Genomic DNA, 19,765 nt, shown 5'->3' with positions numbered 1-19,765 from the left:
TTATCTGTAAATAATAGGTGTCTTCCAGCACCTAACATGTAATGAAAGCAGCACCCTGCACATCCCCAGGGAGTCTGAATGAAACATGAGAGCGACTGAAAAGAGGGCCATGTGTTGAGGGAAACTTGGGTGAATACCCAGCCAGGCGTGGCACAAAAGGAAGGAAGAAAGAGAGGCCCACGGGGCAGGTACAATCAAAGCTGTGCGTGTACCTGCAAAGTTCAGCTACACCCTGCTCCCTCTAACAGAGAGCGAGAGAGAGAACACTATTTTTTTTTTCACAGTTTTGAGTGTCACCTAAGGCAGTCTATTTAGTAGCTTATTTTCATAAAGAGAGAGGTGTGTCACTGTAACACTCCTACTCAAACGACGAACACTGCAGAGTTACTTTTTGCACAGCCTGCAGTCTGCACTATCCGTCAATTTGCGGCCCTTTTTTTTTCAACAGCTTATTTGCAGGTTTGAATGTTGTCACCCTGGGAACTAAGGACCTAACTGGTGAAAGTTACAGTTGATATCGGGGGAGCTGTTTTGGATAGACCGGGCTGAGGTTGGGAGGTCAGGTCAGAGGGGATGACAGCAGTTAGCCTCCTAGTGGTACAGAGATGTTTCTTCTCTCACGGAGAGGGTTGAGCACTCTTTGTAACCTCGACGTGACGATTGTGAAGACGTCCTATTGAAGACGTATATGCTCGGGTGGGATTTACCTGCACATTCTGCAGACATGGATCCGACTGTTTCCCGAACAAACACCAAACCATCACCTTGTTAAAATGGTTGGAGCAGCACGCCTTTTGGAATTGGAATTTCACCGTTAAGTGCAACGTTTTCACTTGCCACTGGATGAGTACGAAACATCGAGCCAGCTAGCTCTCTGTTTTGGGGAGACTACAACTCCCAGAAGGCACCATGATGTCGAGTCTGAAGAGGAAGCTGTCCACAAAGTCCAGGAAGAGGACTGGCCGCTCGTCCAGCAGGGTCACAGGCTTGGTCAGCTCATTGGAAGACCGCGTGGTCATGCAGTGTGACAATATCCCCTCAGAAGGCTCCTCCTGGGACTCGGGCCAGGGATCCCACGGCTCAGTAGCCCACTCCAGCTGCGACTCCCACTCAGGGGACCAGGAACTGGGCCAGGGGACAGGGCTGGGACATGACTGCAGCCCCCACAGCCTCCAGGGAGGGGAGGGGAGGCTAGTCAGCCCCAGTAGGTTAGAAGGGAGGCCCCCCAGGCCACGGAAGCAGCTCTCTTTTAGGGATGTGCAGTGCCTGGAATCGGACCCAAGCCCTGGGGACTACTACACTGTTCGCTCCACCCTTCACGTCAAATCGCTGTACGGGTCTGCTCTAAGCTTCTCTCTTATTTGTCTTGGGCTTTACTTTTGTAGTATATCAGAATAATGTGAACGTATTGTAAAGAGAGAATGAGTACACTGTGCCATTAAAAAAATAGAATACGTTCTTAACAGTGCCTTCTGGTTCTCATAGGATGCAATGAAAAATGAAATCGAGAGGGAACTTTTGTTACAGATTTTTTTTTGTAATGTTTACATTGGCCAATAATTGAATTTGAGTAACAGCATGCTTTGAATGTTTCCCTATGGTGATTTTCTGTTCACTTCCACTCATCTGCACCACGGAGAGGATGGTAACGGGGTGCGAGTCTAGGTGCTAATCTAATTTGAAACATGGCTGCCCTTGTTGTCTGCTGCAGCCCCATGTAACATTCCGTTCATTTATAGATGCCAAGCACCCCAGGGAAGGCAGGTGTTCACTTACAGATTTCTGACATACAGACGTGGCTTTTTTATTTAGGACAAGCGATATGTAGGTAGGAATTATCCGTGTCTGCCCGGCCAGACCTTCACCCTCATCTGTCTACACTGCCTTTACACCAATCGTGACGGATGTCCCATGGTTCTGTCTCCTCAGGCCTAGGCTCATTGACATGAGTAAGGTGTACCGCCAGACCAACGTGCAGAACCTTGAGTACGCCTTCAACGTGGCAGAGACGGACCTGGGCGTGACACGCCTGTTGGATCCAGAGGGTAAGACTGCACGGAGATGCTCCACTGCATGCACATGCGATGATGGCTGACCTCAACACCAGGGTTGGAATCATAAGTGCACACTGTAGCAAAGAGTTGCAAAATGTTTCGCAAACGGAAAACGTTTTTTTCCAATGAAAACAATAGCTTCTATTCGGCAAATTCCCTCCCCATTTTGTCGTTTGCTTCTGGTTTGTTCCTAGTGAATGCACCCCAGGTTCTCCAACCACGTCCCACCTAACTTTGTACTCTTGCTATTTAATGGAAGGAGAGTCAGGGGTGGGAGACTCTGGATGGAACTTGAAGAGCCTCCCCCCCTTACCCTTCAGTGCTGATGTACTGTATGAGCCGTGTCCAATCAAATATTTTGATAGCTTACTCCCTTCTCCAAATCCACCATGAACATGATCTAGGTGTATAACTAATGTTTACACACATCTTCACATACCAACCAATGATTGGGTGCACTTCACTTTTTGTTATACAGTGAAAGGTCCTCATCCTAAAAAAATGTACAAAGTAACTAATAACACCTCAAAGTACTTAATCCCGTTTTTGGTATTTGCGGCATCTCCATTCCTCTTTCGCTGTGAAAAAACCCCATCTATAAACACACAAATGATTTCCCCAGATGTTGACGTGCCACACCCTGATGAGAAGTCCATCATCACCTACGTGTCGTCCCTGTATGACGCCATGCCCCGGGATGTCCAGGATGGAATCCAGGCTAACGTGAGTGCACTTCTGACCGCCGCTGATCTCTGATCACTTCATCATTATTTTTACAAGATTGTCCCTAAACCTGATATACTCACAAACTGGACACCTCATGTCCCGAGACTCAATTTGATCAATTTTAAAAAAGGACACGCAATAAAGCCACTGTTATTGCATTCAAACACCTACTTTCAAGGAGAGTTCATTCAGGGAAACTCCTGGATTATGGCTTGTGACAGTCAGAACATGTAATTGCTTAATTTATGACACTTGACAGCAAGAGCCGCTTCAGTTTGGAACTACAGTAGAAGTCCTGCAATTCTAAATGGAGCTGCAGGAAATTAGCAACCTTCTGTGTTTACCTCGAAGGACTTTCTACCCAATAAACACCCCTCTCACACCACAGCATGATCACAGCACACAGAAGAGAGCTGTTGGGAAAGCAGAATGGTGTACTGTATTGCCAAAACAGATTTTAGAGTGCCATTTGTACTCCAATGCTAACTAAAGATGTACTGGGTAAAGGTAAAGTAGGGGACTTTTGTAAAGGAGGGAACTTTTGTTTATTGCACACGTGTGTACTAATGCACGTACACACACACTACATTATCATTCTCGCTCTCTCTCTTTCAATTTAACCTGCTTTAATTGGCTTGATGTAACAATGTACTGTACATATGGCCAAAGCGTAATAATAATCAATATTGTCAACGGGACAATCAGTAACAACATTCACTCACTCACTCACACTCTGCTCCCTGTCCAGCCACACAAGGCTGGGCCTGTTGACACCTAATTGAGTGAGGGTGGTGTGTGAGCAGGCGAGTCATCGTGGCTCTCCAGGAGAAGGCTCTTGGCTGTCTGTCGTTAAACCCCGTCGTTGCCTGCTGTGTTCTCTGCGCCACAGGAGCTGGAGCTGCGCTGGACAGAGTACTATGAGCTGGTCACTATCATTCGGCAGTGGATAAGCCACCATGTCGTTATCTTCGGGGAGAGGAGGTTCCCAGGCAGCTATGAGGAGATAGAGGTGAGTCTCCTACCTGGACAGTTACTAGTAGGGCTGTTGTGAGTGGGATTGGAATGCTACCGGTGGCTGGTCACGTAATGCATTATTGTTCGAAATGGGAGCGTGTATACTGTAACTTGGATAATGAAAATACTATATGTGTTTCTGTGTCTATATATCGGGGCATTTTTTGGGGGCTGTGAATTATGATTCTAACATTTCTCCACTCACATTTTCTGTTGCCATCACTAAGCCTATTCAGAGATGCCTGACATGATCAAATTGTTCTGGAAATGCATTTCTCTGAGCTCTTACTGATATGGATGCGTACGTACATTGTCAGCGCTCGTGAGTCGCATGGTCGTTAAATAGTGAAGTCGTTATTGGGCGGCAGAGTAGCCTAGTGGTTCGAGTGTTGGACTAGTTGAAAGGTTGCAAGATTGAATCCCCGAGCTGACGAGGTAAAACATCTGTCGTTCTGCCCCTGAACAAGGCAGTTAAACCACTGTTCCCTGGTAGGCTGTCATTGAAAACAAAGAATTTGTTCTTAACTGACTTGCCTAGTTAAATCAAGGTAAAAAAAAAACAGATATGAACAAGCAGCTAGCTCTGCCATTCGATCCCACATCAAACAGAGCAATTACAGTCTTGAGATTGCATTGTCTCGTGTGGTTGCATTGTGTGGCATCTGGCTGGGTGGCACTGGAGCTGAGAAAAGCAGACCTGAAGCCACACATTATTCTACCTAATCCTCGGTGGAATCTTCCGTACTGCCCCTCCCCATTCCCTGGCTAGCGTGCCTGCAACTTTCTCTGTGGAGACAAAGGGGACTGTCAGACAAAAGGCTAGGTCAGCTAAGTTCTCCTATTGGATAATGTATAAAACATTCATTAACCCTATCAGTTGCTGTAATCCGTTTCCAAATCTTGTACAGTAGAGTCAAAGGAATTGTACGGTAAAATAGAGGAGGGCGCACCTCTGTGTCAAATTTCCTTTATCAACTCGAACACCTATTATGTGGCTTAAAATGGCATTATCAGAATGAGCAGTACAAGTCTGGGGATATTGTGCTTCAAGGTAGTCTCGTTCCAAGAACTATTTTCCTAGAAAATGGTTCCCAAATACGGACGAAAGCCGTATCGATAGTCTCTATGTGTTTCTATTTGTGTTGATACACCGTCTGCGTCTTCTAATAAGGCATCTGACTTTTCTATGTATACTTTTCAACGCCCCTTATCTTTGTTAGCTTGAGTTTTTATTTGGGAAGGTGTCTGAATAATCGGGTTAGCCACATTATTGATCTGGTTACCATGTTGGATTTAGGTAATCCCATGTTTGATGGACATTTGAAAAGGTCAAGCTCTGTGTGTATGTATGTGAATTAAGGACATGGGAACATGCTATAAACCTACAAGGTTGCAATCCTTTCTCAAGTAACGCCCACTGTGAGAATGTAAACATGTCAACTAACTCCTCAAGAGCTGTAGTTTTACACCACAGAAGCAGAATCATCACCTAGACTAGAGTCAATGGAAGCAGAATCATCACCTAGACTAAAGTCAATTGAAGCAGAATCATCTCCTAGACTAGAGTCAGTGGAAGCATAATCATCTCCTAGACTAGAGTCAATGGAAGCATAATCATCTCCTAGACTAGAGTCAGTGGAAGCATAATCATCTCCTAGACTAGAGTCAGTGGAAGCATAATCATCTCCTAGACTAGAGTCAGTGGAAGCATAATCATCTCCTAGACTAGAGTCAGTGGAAGCAGAATCATCTCCTAGACTAGAGTCAGTGGAAGCATAATCATCTCCTAGACTAGAGTCAGTGGAAGCAGAATCATCTCCTAGACTAGAGTCAGTGGAAGCAGAATCATCTCCTAGACTAGAGTCAATGGAAGCAGAATCATCACCTAGACTAGAGTCAATGGAAGCAGAATCATCTCCTAGACTAGAGTCAGTGGAAGCAGAATCATCTCCTAGACTAGAGTCAATGGAAGCAGAATCATCTCCTAGACTAGAGTCAATGGAAGCAGAATCATCTCCTAGACTAGAGTCAATGGAAGCAGAATCATCTCCTAGACTAGAGTCAGTGGAAGCAGAATCATCTCCTAGACTAGAGTCAGTGGAAGCAGAATCATCTCCTAGACTAGAGTCAGTGGAAGCAGAATCATCTCCTAGACTAGAGTCAATGGAAGCAGAATCATCACCTAGACTAGAGTCAATGGAAGCAGAATCATCTCCTAGACTAGAGTCAGTGGAAGCAGAATCATCTCCTAGACTAGAGTCAATGGAAGCAGAATCATCTCCTAGACTAGAGTCAATGGAAGCAGAATCATCTCCTAGACTAGAGTCAATGGAAGCAGAATCATCTCCTAGACTAGAGTCAATGGAAGCAGAATCATCTCCTAGACTAGAGTCAATGGAAGCAGAATCATCTCCTAGACTAGAGTCAGTGGAAGCAGAATCATCTCCTAGACTAGAGTCAATGGAAGCAGAATCATCTCCTAGACTAGAGTCAGTGGAAGCAGAATCATCTCCTAGACTAGAGTCAGTGGAAGCAGAATCATCTCCTAGACTAGAGTCAGTGGAAGCAGAATCATCTCCTAGACTAGAGTCAATGGAAGCATAATCATCTCCTAGACTAGAGTCAGTGGAAGCAGAATCATCTCCTAGACTAGAGTCAGTGGAAGCAGAATCATCTCCTAGACTAGAGTCAGTGGAAGCAGAATCATCTCCTAGACTAGAGTCAATGGAAGCAGTTTGAATAAGTACTGCTGTCGTGGTTGGGGTCAATTCCATTTCAAATGGAATTTCAGTTTACTTTCTGTCTTGAAATAGAATTGTCATTAACCCTGTTCAGTGTCATGTAGCATTTTAAAAAGGAAGCAAGAGTAGGATGGATTGAGTCACAAGATAATAAGGTGGGTAGCCTAGCGGTTAGAGTGTTGGGCCAGGAACCGAAATGTCGCTGGTTCGCATACCTGAGCCTGTGAAAAATCTGCCGATGTATCCTTGAGCAAGGATACAACACTTCACCACACATAGATTTTTTTTTCCTACGTCAATTTCCCTTTTGTGACCGTTCAAGAACGGTAAAAAAATGTCTCCTTCATCCTGTCTCTCTCTCTCTCTTTCAGATCCTGTGGCGTCAGTTCTTGAAGTTCAAAGAGACAGAACTGCCTGCAAAGGAGGCCGACAAGCACCGTTCCAAACTCATCTACCAGTCCTTTGAGGTTAGCCATGCGCACAGAGCTTCTATTCTGTTATTTTCTATTCTATTTGCATTCTAGTGTTTTTCGATTCTATTTTAATTGTATCCAATTCCAATATACTCTACTATATCCCATTTTTTTTGATAGATTGATATAGATAGATAAAAGTGGTTGTCTGATTTGTGGCTAGAGGTCTGACACCTATTATTTTACATCACTCCCTCTACAGAGTGCAGTGCATGCTGGTCAGGTCAAGGTTCCTCCAGGCTACCATCCCATTGATGTGGAGAAGGAATGGGGCCGTCTGCACGTGTCCATCCTTGAGAGAGAACGACTGCTCAGGACAGAGTTTGAGAGGTGAGTGAGTGAAGCTGTGTGGTGGATATCAATGTCTGGCCGTATTATTCCATGATTCCATCAATCCTCATCTGGATCTACACTGACCAAAAATACAAACGCAACATGTAAAGTCTTGGTCTCATGTTTCGTGAGCTGAAATAAAAGATCCCAGAAATGTTACATACGCACAAAAAAGCGTATTTCTCTCAAATTCTGTAAACAAATGAGTTTACATCCCTGTTAGTGGGGATGCCAAGATAATCCATCTACTTGACAGGTGTGGCATATTAATAATCTGGTTAAACACCATGATCATTACACAGGTGCACCTTGTGCTGTGGACAATAAAAGGCCACTCTAAAATGTGCAGTTTTGTCACAAATCTCAATACCACAGATGTCTAAAGTTTTGAGGGAGCGTGCAATTGGCCTGCTGACTTTCCACCAGAGCTGTTGCCAGATAATTGAATGTTAATTTCTTTATAAGCCGCCTCCAACGTCGTTTTAGAGAATTTGGCAGTGCGCCCAACCGGCCTCACAACCACAGACCACGTGTATGCCGCCGTGTGGGATAGCGATTTGCTGATGTCAACGTTGTGAACAGAGTGCCCCAAAGTGGGGTTATGGTATGGGCAGGCATAAGCTACGGACAACGAACACAATTGCATTTTATCGATGGCAGTTTGAATGCACAAACATATCATGAAGAGATACTAAGGCCCATTGTAAGGTCCATTTTATAAAGGTATCTATGACCAACAGATGCGTATCTATACTCCCAGTCATGTGAAATCTATATATTAGGGCCTAATGAATTTATTATTTCAATTGCCTGATTTCCTCATTTGAACTCAGCAAAATGAATTAAATTGTTCCTTGTTGCGTTTATATTTTTGTTTACTATATATCTACTCTCTTCAAGTGACCTTGTTAGTTTCTGCCTGTTTTGTTAGAAAGAAATCCTTCATTTGACAAAATGGGAAGAATATGTTGTTGTTTTGACACAAGACCGGTCATTGATTCTTTGGTCTGTGTGAGAGCATCCTGGATAACTAACTCCATTAGTCTATTAAACCCAGTTTTACCTTAGTTGCACTGCTCTGGGACCGTGTTTAGGCTGTGGTTTGTCTCGAGCCAGCTCCTCTTGAACAGTAATACCATTGGCACGCCCGAGGTTCGCTATCTAGGATGCCGTAAGGGGCTTGGACACTGTCCTGCCTGGTTTCTCTAAGGTCTTCAGGGATGACTTCACGCGTCTTGACTTTAGATGGACGTTTCCACTAGTTTCTTTTGTATTGAGTAGCGCCACAAAGCGTAGGTTAGAATATCAGACCGTTGACGAGTGCAATTTACTTACAGCGAATTAATCATGGTTCATATTAAAACCACAGAGAGTGACAGATGGATTCTTATCAAGCCGATTCTATTCACCGAACCATTTCCTTGTGGTTACATGTGCCGTTTTCAACAGCTGCAAGAACAACCTCTGAAGCCTAGTAATGCACAGTAATTCTATTACCCATCTCCCCTCATTAGGAGACTCCATATCAAGATGTTATGATTGAATCAGGTTTTCCCTTTGCGATGAAGGGATTGCGAAGAAAGACATCCTCTGTACACGCGGAGCGATATTTTTAAATTAATTTTTTACATAATGTCTTCTTGTCAACTTAATCAGATGTGATTATCTGTCAGAAGACATCAAATGCCAATGTTATCAATATCATAAGGCCTAGGTAGCTGGAGGGGTGTTGCGCTGCAAGCGGTCTTCAAATGGGCTGGTCCACTGTCATGAGACAGCCTTGTTTGCCTGGTCCGTGTTCAGTGTAATGGGCAGTCATCGTTTGTTTGCTAGTTTCGACGAAGTTCATCAGACTGAGCAGCGCTCTGTCTGGGCAGCCTTATTCATGAACTGGGAGGAGGAATGGCTGGACAGGTGCAGCAGAATTTGGCCTTACACAACGCAGCAGACACTTGTTGTCCCTGCCAAGGTTGGGAGAGAATTCCCATGACACGACGGGGCTGTGTTAAAGAAGAGCCACTGCTCTACCTGGGACTTTAAAAGGGAGGGCATAGGGACAAGGAGTATGCCATTTGTGACCGACCCTTATAGGGTAGAGTACCTTCTGCATTCGAAGAGGCCGTAAGTGTCTTGTTCCGGACTTTCAGCGATTGTGCTGTCGTGGTTATTGTGTTACGATTGTTATGACGTTTTTAGCTGTGGCCAAGCAAGGAATATGTTGTATTTGATACTTGATATTCTTAATCGTGACATAAAACACTTTTGGTTTGTTTGTTTTTCTATTGATTCATTCACTTTTAGCATGGTACAGAAGTGAAATCCTATACCCAGGCCCGTGTTGACCCTGACCGGGTATGTTTGCTAAAAACCATTTGAAAACAAAAATGTTTTGACCAAATCAGTGTTAACGCTCCTCTTCTCTTCCCTCAGGCTAGAGAGACTCCAGAGGATCGTCAGTAAAGTCCAGATGGAGTCCGGTGTGTGTGAGGAGCAGCTCAACCAGCTGGAGACCCTGCTGCAGACGGTGAGTCTTGGACCACTAACACTCTGACAGTGCAGTGAGGCCCGAGGCTGGGACTGGACCTGCGAATGAGACTCAGGCTGAGGCTGGGACTGGGGCTGAGGTTTGAGCTGGGATTAGGGCTGGGAATGAGGCTGGAGCCGGGACAGTCTGTGGCTAGAGCTGGGGGAAACTAAGGATAGTCATTGTCCTCAATTATGTGAAGTTGCTATAGGCCAGTGATTGGGTCAAATGACTCATACCGGGTAAGTCATATGCTCCAGTTAGAAAATCATTAGCTGTCTGGTTTTGAATGAGGTAGCAAACAATGTGTCCAGTCATCACCAGTGAAAATGTTCCAATCAGAATGGTATTCCCTCTTCTGTCATACAACAGCGTGAGGTGGGCTGGATACAGTCTCACATAACAAAATTAAGATCTGAACTGATCTCCCAACAAGTTTGGAAAGCCATGGAATCCTTAAAGTGGAGGATGCATGACTTGTCTGTCAACCATAGAAACCCTTTACCTTCTCTCTTTCGAACGCTCATAGGTTAATTACATTTAATATTGGTATGCCCTCCTCCCTCTAGGACATCCGTCTCCTGAGTGCAGGGAAGCCGGCTCAGCACACTGCCGAGGTGGCGCGGGACCTGGACAAGGCAGACGGCATGATCCGCCTGCTCTTCAACGACGTGCAGCTGCTCAAAGATGGGCGCCACCTGCAGGCCGAGCAGATGTACCGCAGGTGAGTTGGCCGTTTCAGTTTCTCACAAAATGGATGATAAAGTTTCTATTTTCTATTTGATTATATTACATACATTGATCGATTACAGCGATTTGCTTTGTTAGGATAACAATTTTCTCTAAATTATAAATGATATCCCCTCCCCCTGTAGTCATGAACGCTGATTGAGACCTAAGCTTGTTGCATAACCATAGTCATTTAATTGAAGAAATGTGTTGCAGGACAGAACACTTACCTGTCAAATGCGTGTCGTTCCCACAGGGTATACCGCCTTCACGAGCGTCTTGTGAACCTGCGCACCGATTACAACCTGCGTCTCAAGTCGCAGGTGACGACCACCCAGATGATCCAGACCCAGACCATCCAGCAGTCGTCCTCCAGGGTGCGTCCCGAGCTGGACGAGGTGACCCTGCGTTACGCCCAGGACCTGCTGACCTGGGTGGAGGAGAGTCAGAGGCGGATTGACGAGGCCGAGTGGGGCTCGGACCTGCCCACCGTGGAGTCTCAGCTGGGCAGCCACCGGGGCCTGCACCAGACCGTGGAGGACTTCCGCGCCAAGATCGAACGGGCCAAGGCTGACGAGGTACTAGACCTTAAAGGGGCAAAGGTGAAATATGTTTTAGTGGGGTGTTATAATAACTTTGTTTCATAGACTCTCTATATCTCCATATAGTTCCATTACACTTTGAACGAGTTCATATCATGTACTATGTATTCGATCCGAGGGAATGGAGACATGATACACATTCATTACCATCGTCAAATGCTAGATCCTCTCTGACTGTGACATTACATTGATGTTGCCTGTGTGTCTCTTGTGTCCCTCAGAGCCAGCTATCCCCAGTCAGTAAGGGGATGTACAGTCAATACCTGGGCAAACTGGACCTTCAGTATGCCAAGCTGCTGGTAAGATCTTTATTCAGAAGCGTTATTTAGTGTTAAATGTAATATTTTTGGGTAAAGATGCTGTTCTAGTCAACAACCACCAGGATTAGTAATACTTGTATTCTCATAAATGTAATCTAATCTATATCTTCCCTCTTTCACCGCTCTCTCCCAGAACTCCTCCAAGTCTCGTCTGCGTAACCTGGACTCGCTCTATGTGTTTGTCAGCGCGGCAACCAAGGAGCTGATGTGGCTCAACGACAAAGAGGAGGAGGAGGTCAACTACGACTGGAGCGACCGCAACACCAACATGACCGCCAAGAAAGACAACTACTCGGTAGGTCCCGACCGCCCACCCAGAAAACCATATACATAACTTGAAAAATATATCAGAAATGCTGTTAAGACAGCTTGGTTGTTCAACTGCACATTTTCTGAAGCCTAGAAAAAGATTGAATAGATCATACAGTATTTCCAAACTCTGGAGTAGTGCTCAGCTGAATGTAAGCCTGTTGATAGCTCAATGATAGCTCATCTTCATTCTGAAGGGTCTGATGCGTGAGCTGGAGCTGAGAGAGAAAAAGGTCAACGACATCCAGGGCACAGGAGACAAGATGCTGAAGGAGGGCCACCCTGGCAAGAAAACAGTGGAGGTGAGCACTACACTACCCCCTAGTGGTCTCCATGTGCAATAGCAGGGTTAACCTGGAAGTATGCGTTAGTACACAGAACTGCATACCGTAGTAGATTATTTTGCAAACAAGCATGTCTTATTGGACAAGTTCAGGTAGTCCCTCTCTGTTTCAGTCAGTATTCCTCCGCTTGGTGCCTAATGAACACCACCCTGTTTTGCCCAACTCTTCATGTTCCCCTTTAATTTCCAGGCCTTCACAGCAGCCCTGCAGACTCAGTGGAGCTGGATCCTGCAGCTGTGTTGTTGCATCGAGGCTCACCTCAAAGAGAACACAGCGTACTACCAGGTTTGGATGCTCCGAATAATTTTCTAAATAGAGAATGGCTCATAAACCTGCATGGTTCCATAAGTGATAGTTCCAAACCCAATTGTTGACGTTCTCGTGTTATTGTTCAATACACATGCCCTTATCGTCTTGTGCTTCTTCGCAGTTCTTTTCGGACGTGAAAGAAGCAGAGGAGACGATGAAGAAGATGCAGGAGACGATGAAGAAGAAGTACAGCTGCGATCGCACCACTACGGCCACGCGACTGGAGGACCTGCTGCAGGATGCTATGGTACGTAGCCTAATACACAGTTGGACTGTGTACGGGTGCTTGTGCTCACATAAAACCTGAGGTCACCTAGCTCTGGACCCGTATTCATAAATCGTGAGAGTAGGACTGCGCATCTAGTATCAGGTCTGCTTTTAATATATGATGAATGGAAAGGGGGTACACGATCCTAGATCAGTACTCTTACTCTGAGATACTCTATGAGTATGGGCCCTCGTCTCATAGGCAGGACTTTAGTTGCTCAAATGCAGAGAAAGCAAACCAGGAAACTCTCTTTATCTTTGTGTTCCATCTTTTTCCTGATTGTTGAATTATTTCCCTTCTTCACCAGGAGGAGAAAGAACAGCTGAACGAGTTTAAGACTCACGTGGCCGGCCTGAACAAGAGGGCCAAGACCATAATCCAGCTGAAGCCCCGTAACCCCACCAAGTCCATCAAGGGCAAACTGCCCATCCAGGCCGTGTGCGACTTCAAACAGATGGAGGTGAGCATATCATCCTTATCACCTTTTGAAGGCATCTGGTGTAGGAATAACGGCAGTAGAGAGAGGAAGTAGATACTTACTTTTTGTTCGTTTGTTCGTTAATTTGTTTGTTCGTTCATCACTCCCCCCCCCCCGTTCATTCATTAATTCTTCCTGGTTCGTTCGTTCATTCATGCTGGTCTAGCCATCCACCATCCATCCATGGACTGTAACGTCTCATATACTCCGTCTCTCTGTGCAGATCACCGTCCATAAGGGAGAGGAGTGTGCCCTCATCAACAACTCACCACAGCCCAACAAGTGGAAGGTCCTGAACCGCTCAGGCATTGAGGCGGTGGTGCCTTCAGTCTGCCTCCTGGTTCCCCCTATCAACAAGGAGGCTATGGACAGTGTGTCCAGGTGAGACTCTTACATCAATACACAGCGCTCTCCGTCAATGGATCACGCGGAGTCCGTTTTTCTTTTGTTGCCACGTCCCACATCTGTTTGCGCTGTCTCCCGTCACAATGACCCTAGGAGTTGGCAAGATGACACAAACAGATCTGGGACCAGGCTGGTTTTTCGTGACCTAGCCATGGAGAAAAAAACCTCTGGGCCCTAGTTATATTTGTTTTACAGTACAGTAACACTTCCTTCTGTCTCCTACCCCAGTCTGGACTCTGGTCACCAGTCGATGCTGCTCCTGTGGCAGAGAATGCATGTGGACATGAAGAGCATGCTGTCCTGGCAGTACCTGACGAGAGACATCACACAGATACGTACCTGGAACATCACCATGGTAAACGCTGGTCATCTGCAATTTTTTTTATTTATTATCTTTAAAAACAACGGAGAAAGATTTATAGTAATTGAAATAGTTTGACATCAGTTAACTGTTTGACGCTTAGACTATTTGAAGTAAAACGTGATCCTCACAGACAGCCAATCAGTGACCCTGTGAGGGAGTCAAGTGGTCACCCCGTTTGGGTCACTGCAAGTGTACTGAATGGAACGGGGAGATTTCCCATGCCTTTGTTGCTTTAACGGTGAGGTTGAGTCTCGAGCTCTGTTATTTATAGAGCAGACCATGTAAACATGGACGAGTGTTTTATTGAGTTAGAAAAGCTCATGGGTTTCCAAATGGAATTATCGGCGGGGGAAGTTCTCATACCGTTACCACAGTAAGGAGCGGTGTCTACCAAAGCCTGTTTGTATTACGTGACAAAGTAGTTTTTTTTTTTTTAACCACCTATAACAGGTTGTGTTGCAGGCAGGGCACATGGACAGAATGACAGGGACAAATTGACAGGCAATTCGGATCGGTTCCTCTCACACGGAGGAGGTTTTGAAGGATTATAACGATTTAAGATGAACATGTTTTAGATTGACCATTGACTCTCCCTCTTTTTTCCCCCCTCTCTCCTGCCTCTTCTTCTCTCTTTGTCTTCCTTCTCTCCTTTTCACTCTATTTTTTTCCCTCTCTGTCTCTCTCCTTTCTCCCCCTCCCCTCTCTTCCCTCTATAGTTTAAGACCATAAAGGTGGAGGAGTACAGGCTGATTATGAGGAACCTGGAGCTTCACTATCAGGACTTCATGCGTGACAGTCAGGATTCCCAGCTGTTTGGGCCGCACGACCGCATGCAGATCGAGGGCGACTACTCTAAGACCACACAGTACTACGACAACCTTCTGCGCTCTGTGGAGAAAGGTCCGTTCCACCTACATGCTCATGAACAAACACAACAAACCTCTGTATGCCTTTATGTTTACAGCCTGGGACTTACCTGGTGTTTACATGGTGTTAACTAAGAAACTAATGGGGTATTAGTGGGTACTTTCTGGTTTGGCGACTACCTGGTTTGACAAATAATGTATAAGTAATGACCTAATCAACAGCGGGCTGTAAAATAAAGTTTTGATCTCGGTAAGGGTGGCATCTACTCTCCTTCTCTGAGTACCACTAGCAGACAGTTTTTTATACAGTGGATGTGTGTAGTCAGGGGTGAAAGGCGTGTTACTGTACACCAGTTCAGAAACATTGGGTAACTGTCAAATTCAACTTTCAGGACCAGTGGTTAAAACCAAAGGTGAGTGTGAACAGTGAACCGCCAGGCTTTTGAACTATGGATGGTTGGCACGTTCAAAAATTAACAATTTGTTGTTTCCGTCACTCCAACCCCATCAACTTAGTGTTCCCATTGATAGCAATGCTTTCGCTAGCTCTTCCAGCTTTTGATTGAGTGCATGATATTTTGTATTTTTTGCTGTTGTCAATTTCCAATGTGGCTTGGTTTGTTGTTTTGTTGTGCAATATAGTGCTTTAGAAAAATACATTCAGGTAGTGGTCAAGCTGTGTTTTGCTGTGTGTAGAGATACCACTGCACAGTGGGTAATTTGTAATGAAAGGGTGTGTGTGTGTGTGTGTGACACTACATGTGAACACATGCATGTCTGATCATGAACCATATGAATACACTGCACTAGTGTGTGTGTGTATGTACAGTTGAAGTCGGACGTTTACATACACCTTAGCCAAATACATTTAAACTCAGTATTCACAATTCCTGACATTTAATCCTAGTAAGGTCAGTTAGGATCCTGCCTTAGGTCAGTTAGATCACCACTTTATTTTAAGAATGTGAAATGTCAGAATAATAGTAGAGAGAATGATTTATTTCAGCTTTTATTTATTTCATCACATACCCAGTGAGTCAGAAATTTACATACAATCAATTAGTACTTGGTAGCATTGCCTTTAAATTGTTTAACTTGGGTCAAACGTTTCGGGTAGCCTTCCACAAGCTTCCCACAATAAGTTGGGTGAATTTTGGCCCATTTCTCCTGACAGAGCTGGTGTAACTGAGTTAGGTTTGTTGGCCTCCTTGCTCGCACGCACTTTTTCAGTTCTGCCCACAAGTTTTCTATGGGATTGAGGTCAGGGCTTTGTGATGGCCACTCCAATACCCTGACTTTGTTGTCCTAAAGCCATTTTGCCACAACTTTGGAAGTATGCTTGGGGTCATTGTCCATTTGGAAGACCCATTTGCGACCAAGCTTTAACTTCCTGACTGATGTCTTGAGATGTTGCTTCAATATATCCACATAATTTTCCTCCCTCATGATGCCATTTATTTTGTGAAGTGCACCAGTCCGTCCTGCAGCAAAGCACCCCCACAACATGATGCTGCAACCGCTGTGCTTCACGGTTGGGATGGTGTTCTTCGGCTTGCAAGCCTCCCCCTTTATCCTCCAAACATAACAATGGTCATTATGGCCAAACAGTTCTATTTTTGTTTCATCAGAGGACTTTCCTCCTAAAAGTATGATATTTGTCCCCATGTGCAGTTGCAAACCGTAGTCTGCCTTTTTTTATGGCGGTTTTGGAGCAGTGGCTTCTTCCTTGCTGAGGGGCCTTTCAGGTTATGTCGATATAGGACTCGTTTTACTGTGGATATAGATACTTTTGTACCTGGTTCCTCCAGCATCTTCACAAGGTCCTTTGCTGTTGATCTGGGATTGATTTGCACCTTTTGCACCAAAGTACATTCTTCTCTAGGAGACAGAACGCGTCTCCTTCCGGAGTGGTATGACTGCGTGGTCCCATGGTGTTTATACTTGCGTATTATTATTTGTACAGATGAAGGTGGTGCCTTCAGGCATTTGGAAATTGCTCCCAAGGGTGAACCAGACTTGTGGAGGACAATTTTTTTTCTGAGGTCTTGGCTGATTTCTTTTGATTTTCCCATGATGTCAAACAAAGAGGCACTGAGTTTGAAGGTTGGCCTTGAAATACATCCACAGGTACACCTCCAATTGACTCAAATGATGTCAATTAGCCTATCAGAAGCCTCTAAAGCCTTGACATAATTTTCTGGAATTTTCCAAGCTGTTTAAAGGCACAGTCAACTTAGTGTATGTAAACTTCTGACCAACTGGAATTGTGATACAGTGAGTTATAAGTTAAATAATCTGTCAGTGAAATAAATACATTACTTGTCATGCAGAAAGTAGATGTCTTAACCGACTTGCCAAAACAATATTTTTTTACAAGAAATTTGTGGACCTAAGTGTAGGTAAACTTCCGACTTCAAGTGTGTGTGTGTGTGTGTGTGTGTGTGTGTGTGTGTGTGTGTGTGTGTGTGTGTGTGTATTTATTTATTTATTTATATAATCAGCAATTGTAATTCCATTCAAATTACTAAGGTATTGCAAGGTACAGAACGTACATGGAAGAAAACATGGGAAAGGTTTCACCACACTACAGTCAACCCTCTATCTTACCACACCTACAGTAACCACACACCCATCCTGCCCTAAGCTCCTCACCATGATAATATAATAATTGTATTATTATTGCCACTCTGCAGGCGCTTCTATCTGAAATGATTTACAGTACAGTGAGCGCATACATTTTCAGTATGTGATCCCTGTGGGTATTGAACCCACAGCCTTGGAGCTACTAGTGCCACACTCTTACCACCCTAACCGATCTCCACAATGTCCACGCTGCACACAGGTGAGCAGGACGAGTCGATGTGTGTGACCTACATCACCCAGATCAAGGACCTGCGTCTACGGATAGAGGACTGCGAGGCTCGTACCGTGGCCCGCATCCGCAAGCCCGTGGACAAGGACCCCATCCAAGACTGTGCCCAGAAGACCACCGACCAAAAGGTGCTGTACCTAGACTGTACTAACTAAAGAATGCGTTGTGACTAGGTCTAAACTATTTATTGAACAGGTCTCCTCTGTAAAAGACGCTCAGTGGGATCAACCTGTATAAATAAAGGATAATTAAGTATAACTTCTATACAGGTGAAGGTAGCGGTGGGGGAGGGGCACCTCAGTGCTCGTGTCCATGGGACAACAGATACCGAAGTTAATCACCAAAAAACAATGATGTTTTATTTGGACACTGGGAATAACGTCATAAAGAACCCTGACTGTGTTTTTAGGAGCTACTATAAAACTGTTATGGAGGGGGACGCACCTAAAATGTGATGCCAAGCAGGGTTTGTAGGTTACTTTCTAAATGTAATCCGTTAGTTACATGGCCACAATTGTAATAGATTACTTTCCCCTTAAGATTACGTTAGAAGGCGGGAAACCTTTATATTACCAATTTACCAACATCTATTACAGGATAAATCAATATTAGCGTTTACATCGCTGGCCATAAATGTATGTTGCATTTTACTTTATGGGTTGGTTATGTAGGCTTCTTCTAACCCATTGCTTTCTACTACAGATAACAATCTGATTAGGCTATATCTTTACATTAAAAACACAAGTCTTTCAGATTTCCAGTCACTCCAATTAATTGAATACCCCTTGATCTTCAAGAATAGGACTTGTAAATATGGAAATATAGATTAGCCAAATTGTTTTACCTGAGCATAACCCAAAAACAAAGGACTTACTAGCCTACTCTGTTGTTTATGGTTTTGTTGTCATGCAGGCTCATTGCTTTGAGTTTAAAAATAAATCCTGCTCTCGTTGAATGGCGTTCTATGAGCACTACTGAAAAGTGCAACTTGCATATGAAAAATGTATACCATATTCTGTATTTGCTATAGGCTTATTGTTTTCAATTTTTCTTTGGTGACACTTTGATACCTCTATAATTTGCAGAGGTTTAAGTCTATCAAAAGTGTGCGAGTTTGAGCCATGTGTCCATTAGGCCTATGGGCATTTTCCTGAATTTGCACACATTAGATCCAGCAATACAAGCCCCGCTTGTGGTCTTCTTAAATTCAACTTGTTTTTGACAACACAATATCACAGAGGAGTTGAGAAGGAAGGAACTCCCTCCAACTTTTTTTTCTCAAGGCTGGGATCTGCACTCTGCAGCTGTTTGCAAGATCAACATTTTCACTGGCTGTCTACTTGTCACAAAAAACAATGATTTGATTGGCAGCTTAAACTTATTTCACTCAACCATTATTGTGTTCAAATACACATGTCCATTTGTGAACAGCCATCCACAACCACCACAATCCGTAAGGTGCACATAGCTAAATGAGAGAGAACCGGTGTGATTCAAATCAGTGCGCCATGTAGACACCAATAGGAAGTGGTATCTGCTGTCCTTAACGTCCAAGCGTTTTTTTCCCCCAAGTTGGATCGTCTTTGGATGCCGACAGCACTCGCACCATTGGAAGACGTACTGTAGCTTGAACTGGAGCCTACAGAAGCCTATTCCTGCTGTTTTTGCATCCTTCACATGCATTTGGTGTGTCATCCTAGTTGTCTCTGCCTTGTGGTCAGATTCGCTCAGGAGGAACAAACATGAACTTGTTCCTTTTTTCTATGCTGATTTGAATGTCATTGAGAATAATCTAGTTTTTTCGAAAGTGTCTGTAATCGGATCACAATATTTTAGCTGGTAACGTAACGTACAGCTATTTTTTGTTGTTGTAATCCGTTACTCCCCAACCCTGATACCAAGCTACAGACTGGCACCAGAAACAGGACAAAGCACCACACAGAAAAGGAGAGAGAGAGAGAGAGAATGAGGGAGGGGTAGAAAGAGAGGGAATGAAATACCGAGAGAGGAGACGGCGAGGCCTAATTACAGCAG

General features: G+C 44.5%; 1 protein-coding gene and 1 long non-coding RNA gene across 36 annotated transcripts in view; one reads left to right on the top strand and one right to left on the bottom strand.

Moving 5' to 3' along the window:
* Positions 1 to 19,765, bottom strand: part of LOC149984554 (uncharacterized) — a 153,479-nt gene that overhangs the window by 95,876 nt on the left and 37,838 nt on the right. The gene's annotated exons all lie outside the window — the stretch shown is intronic.
* The window catches only part of LOC110518458 (plectin), a 184,698-nt gene that overhangs the window by 147,970 nt on the left and 16,963 nt on the right, over positions 1 to 19,765 (top strand). For 17 of the 34 annotated variants that reach the window (XM_090229309.1, XM_090229332.1, XM_090229316.1 and 14 more), the window contains 18 exons: positions 1,930 to 2,045; positions 2,677 to 2,777; positions 3,670 to 3,789; positions 6,907 to 7,002; positions 7,211 to 7,338; positions 9,772 to 9,865; positions 10,435 to 10,589; positions 10,851 to 11,172; positions 11,418 to 11,495; positions 11,650 to 11,811; positions 12,023 to 12,127; positions 12,359 to 12,454; positions 12,600 to 12,725; positions 13,054 to 13,206; positions 13,448 to 13,605; positions 13,858 to 13,984; positions 14,710 to 14,893; positions 17,702 to 17,859. In XM_090229309.1, coding sequence (XP_090085435.1) covers positions 1,930 to 2,045; positions 2,677 to 2,777; positions 3,670 to 3,789; positions 6,907 to 7,002; positions 7,211 to 7,338; positions 9,772 to 9,865; positions 10,435 to 10,589; positions 10,851 to 11,172; positions 11,418 to 11,495; positions 11,650 to 11,811; positions 12,023 to 12,127; positions 12,359 to 12,454; positions 12,600 to 12,725; positions 13,054 to 13,206; positions 13,448 to 13,605; positions 13,858 to 13,984; positions 14,710 to 14,893; positions 17,702 to 17,859 — 2,479 coding nt within the window. Of the gene's footprint in view, positions 1 to 1,929; positions 2,046 to 2,676; positions 2,778 to 3,669; positions 3,790 to 6,906; positions 7,003 to 7,210; positions 7,339 to 9,771; positions 9,866 to 10,434; positions 10,590 to 10,850; positions 11,197 to 11,417; positions 11,496 to 11,649; positions 11,812 to 12,022; positions 12,128 to 12,358; positions 12,455 to 12,599; positions 12,726 to 13,053; positions 13,207 to 13,447; positions 13,606 to 13,857; positions 13,985 to 14,709; positions 14,894 to 17,701; positions 17,860 to 19,765 lie in introns of all 34 variants that reach the window. The other 17 variants (XM_090229331.1, XM_090229314.1, XM_090229312.1 and 14 more) reach the window with 1 other exon arrangement.

This window comes from Oncorhynchus mykiss, chromosome 3, assembly GCF_057628025.1.
Source record: "Oncorhynchus mykiss isolate SJ-2025 chromosome 3, ASM5762802v1, whole genome shotgun sequence".
In the NCBI taxonomy this organism is placed as follows: domain Eukaryota; kingdom Metazoa; phylum Chordata; class Actinopteri; order Salmoniformes; family Salmonidae; genus Oncorhynchus; species Oncorhynchus mykiss.
This window is presented reverse-complemented; position numbering and strand designations above follow the sequence as displayed.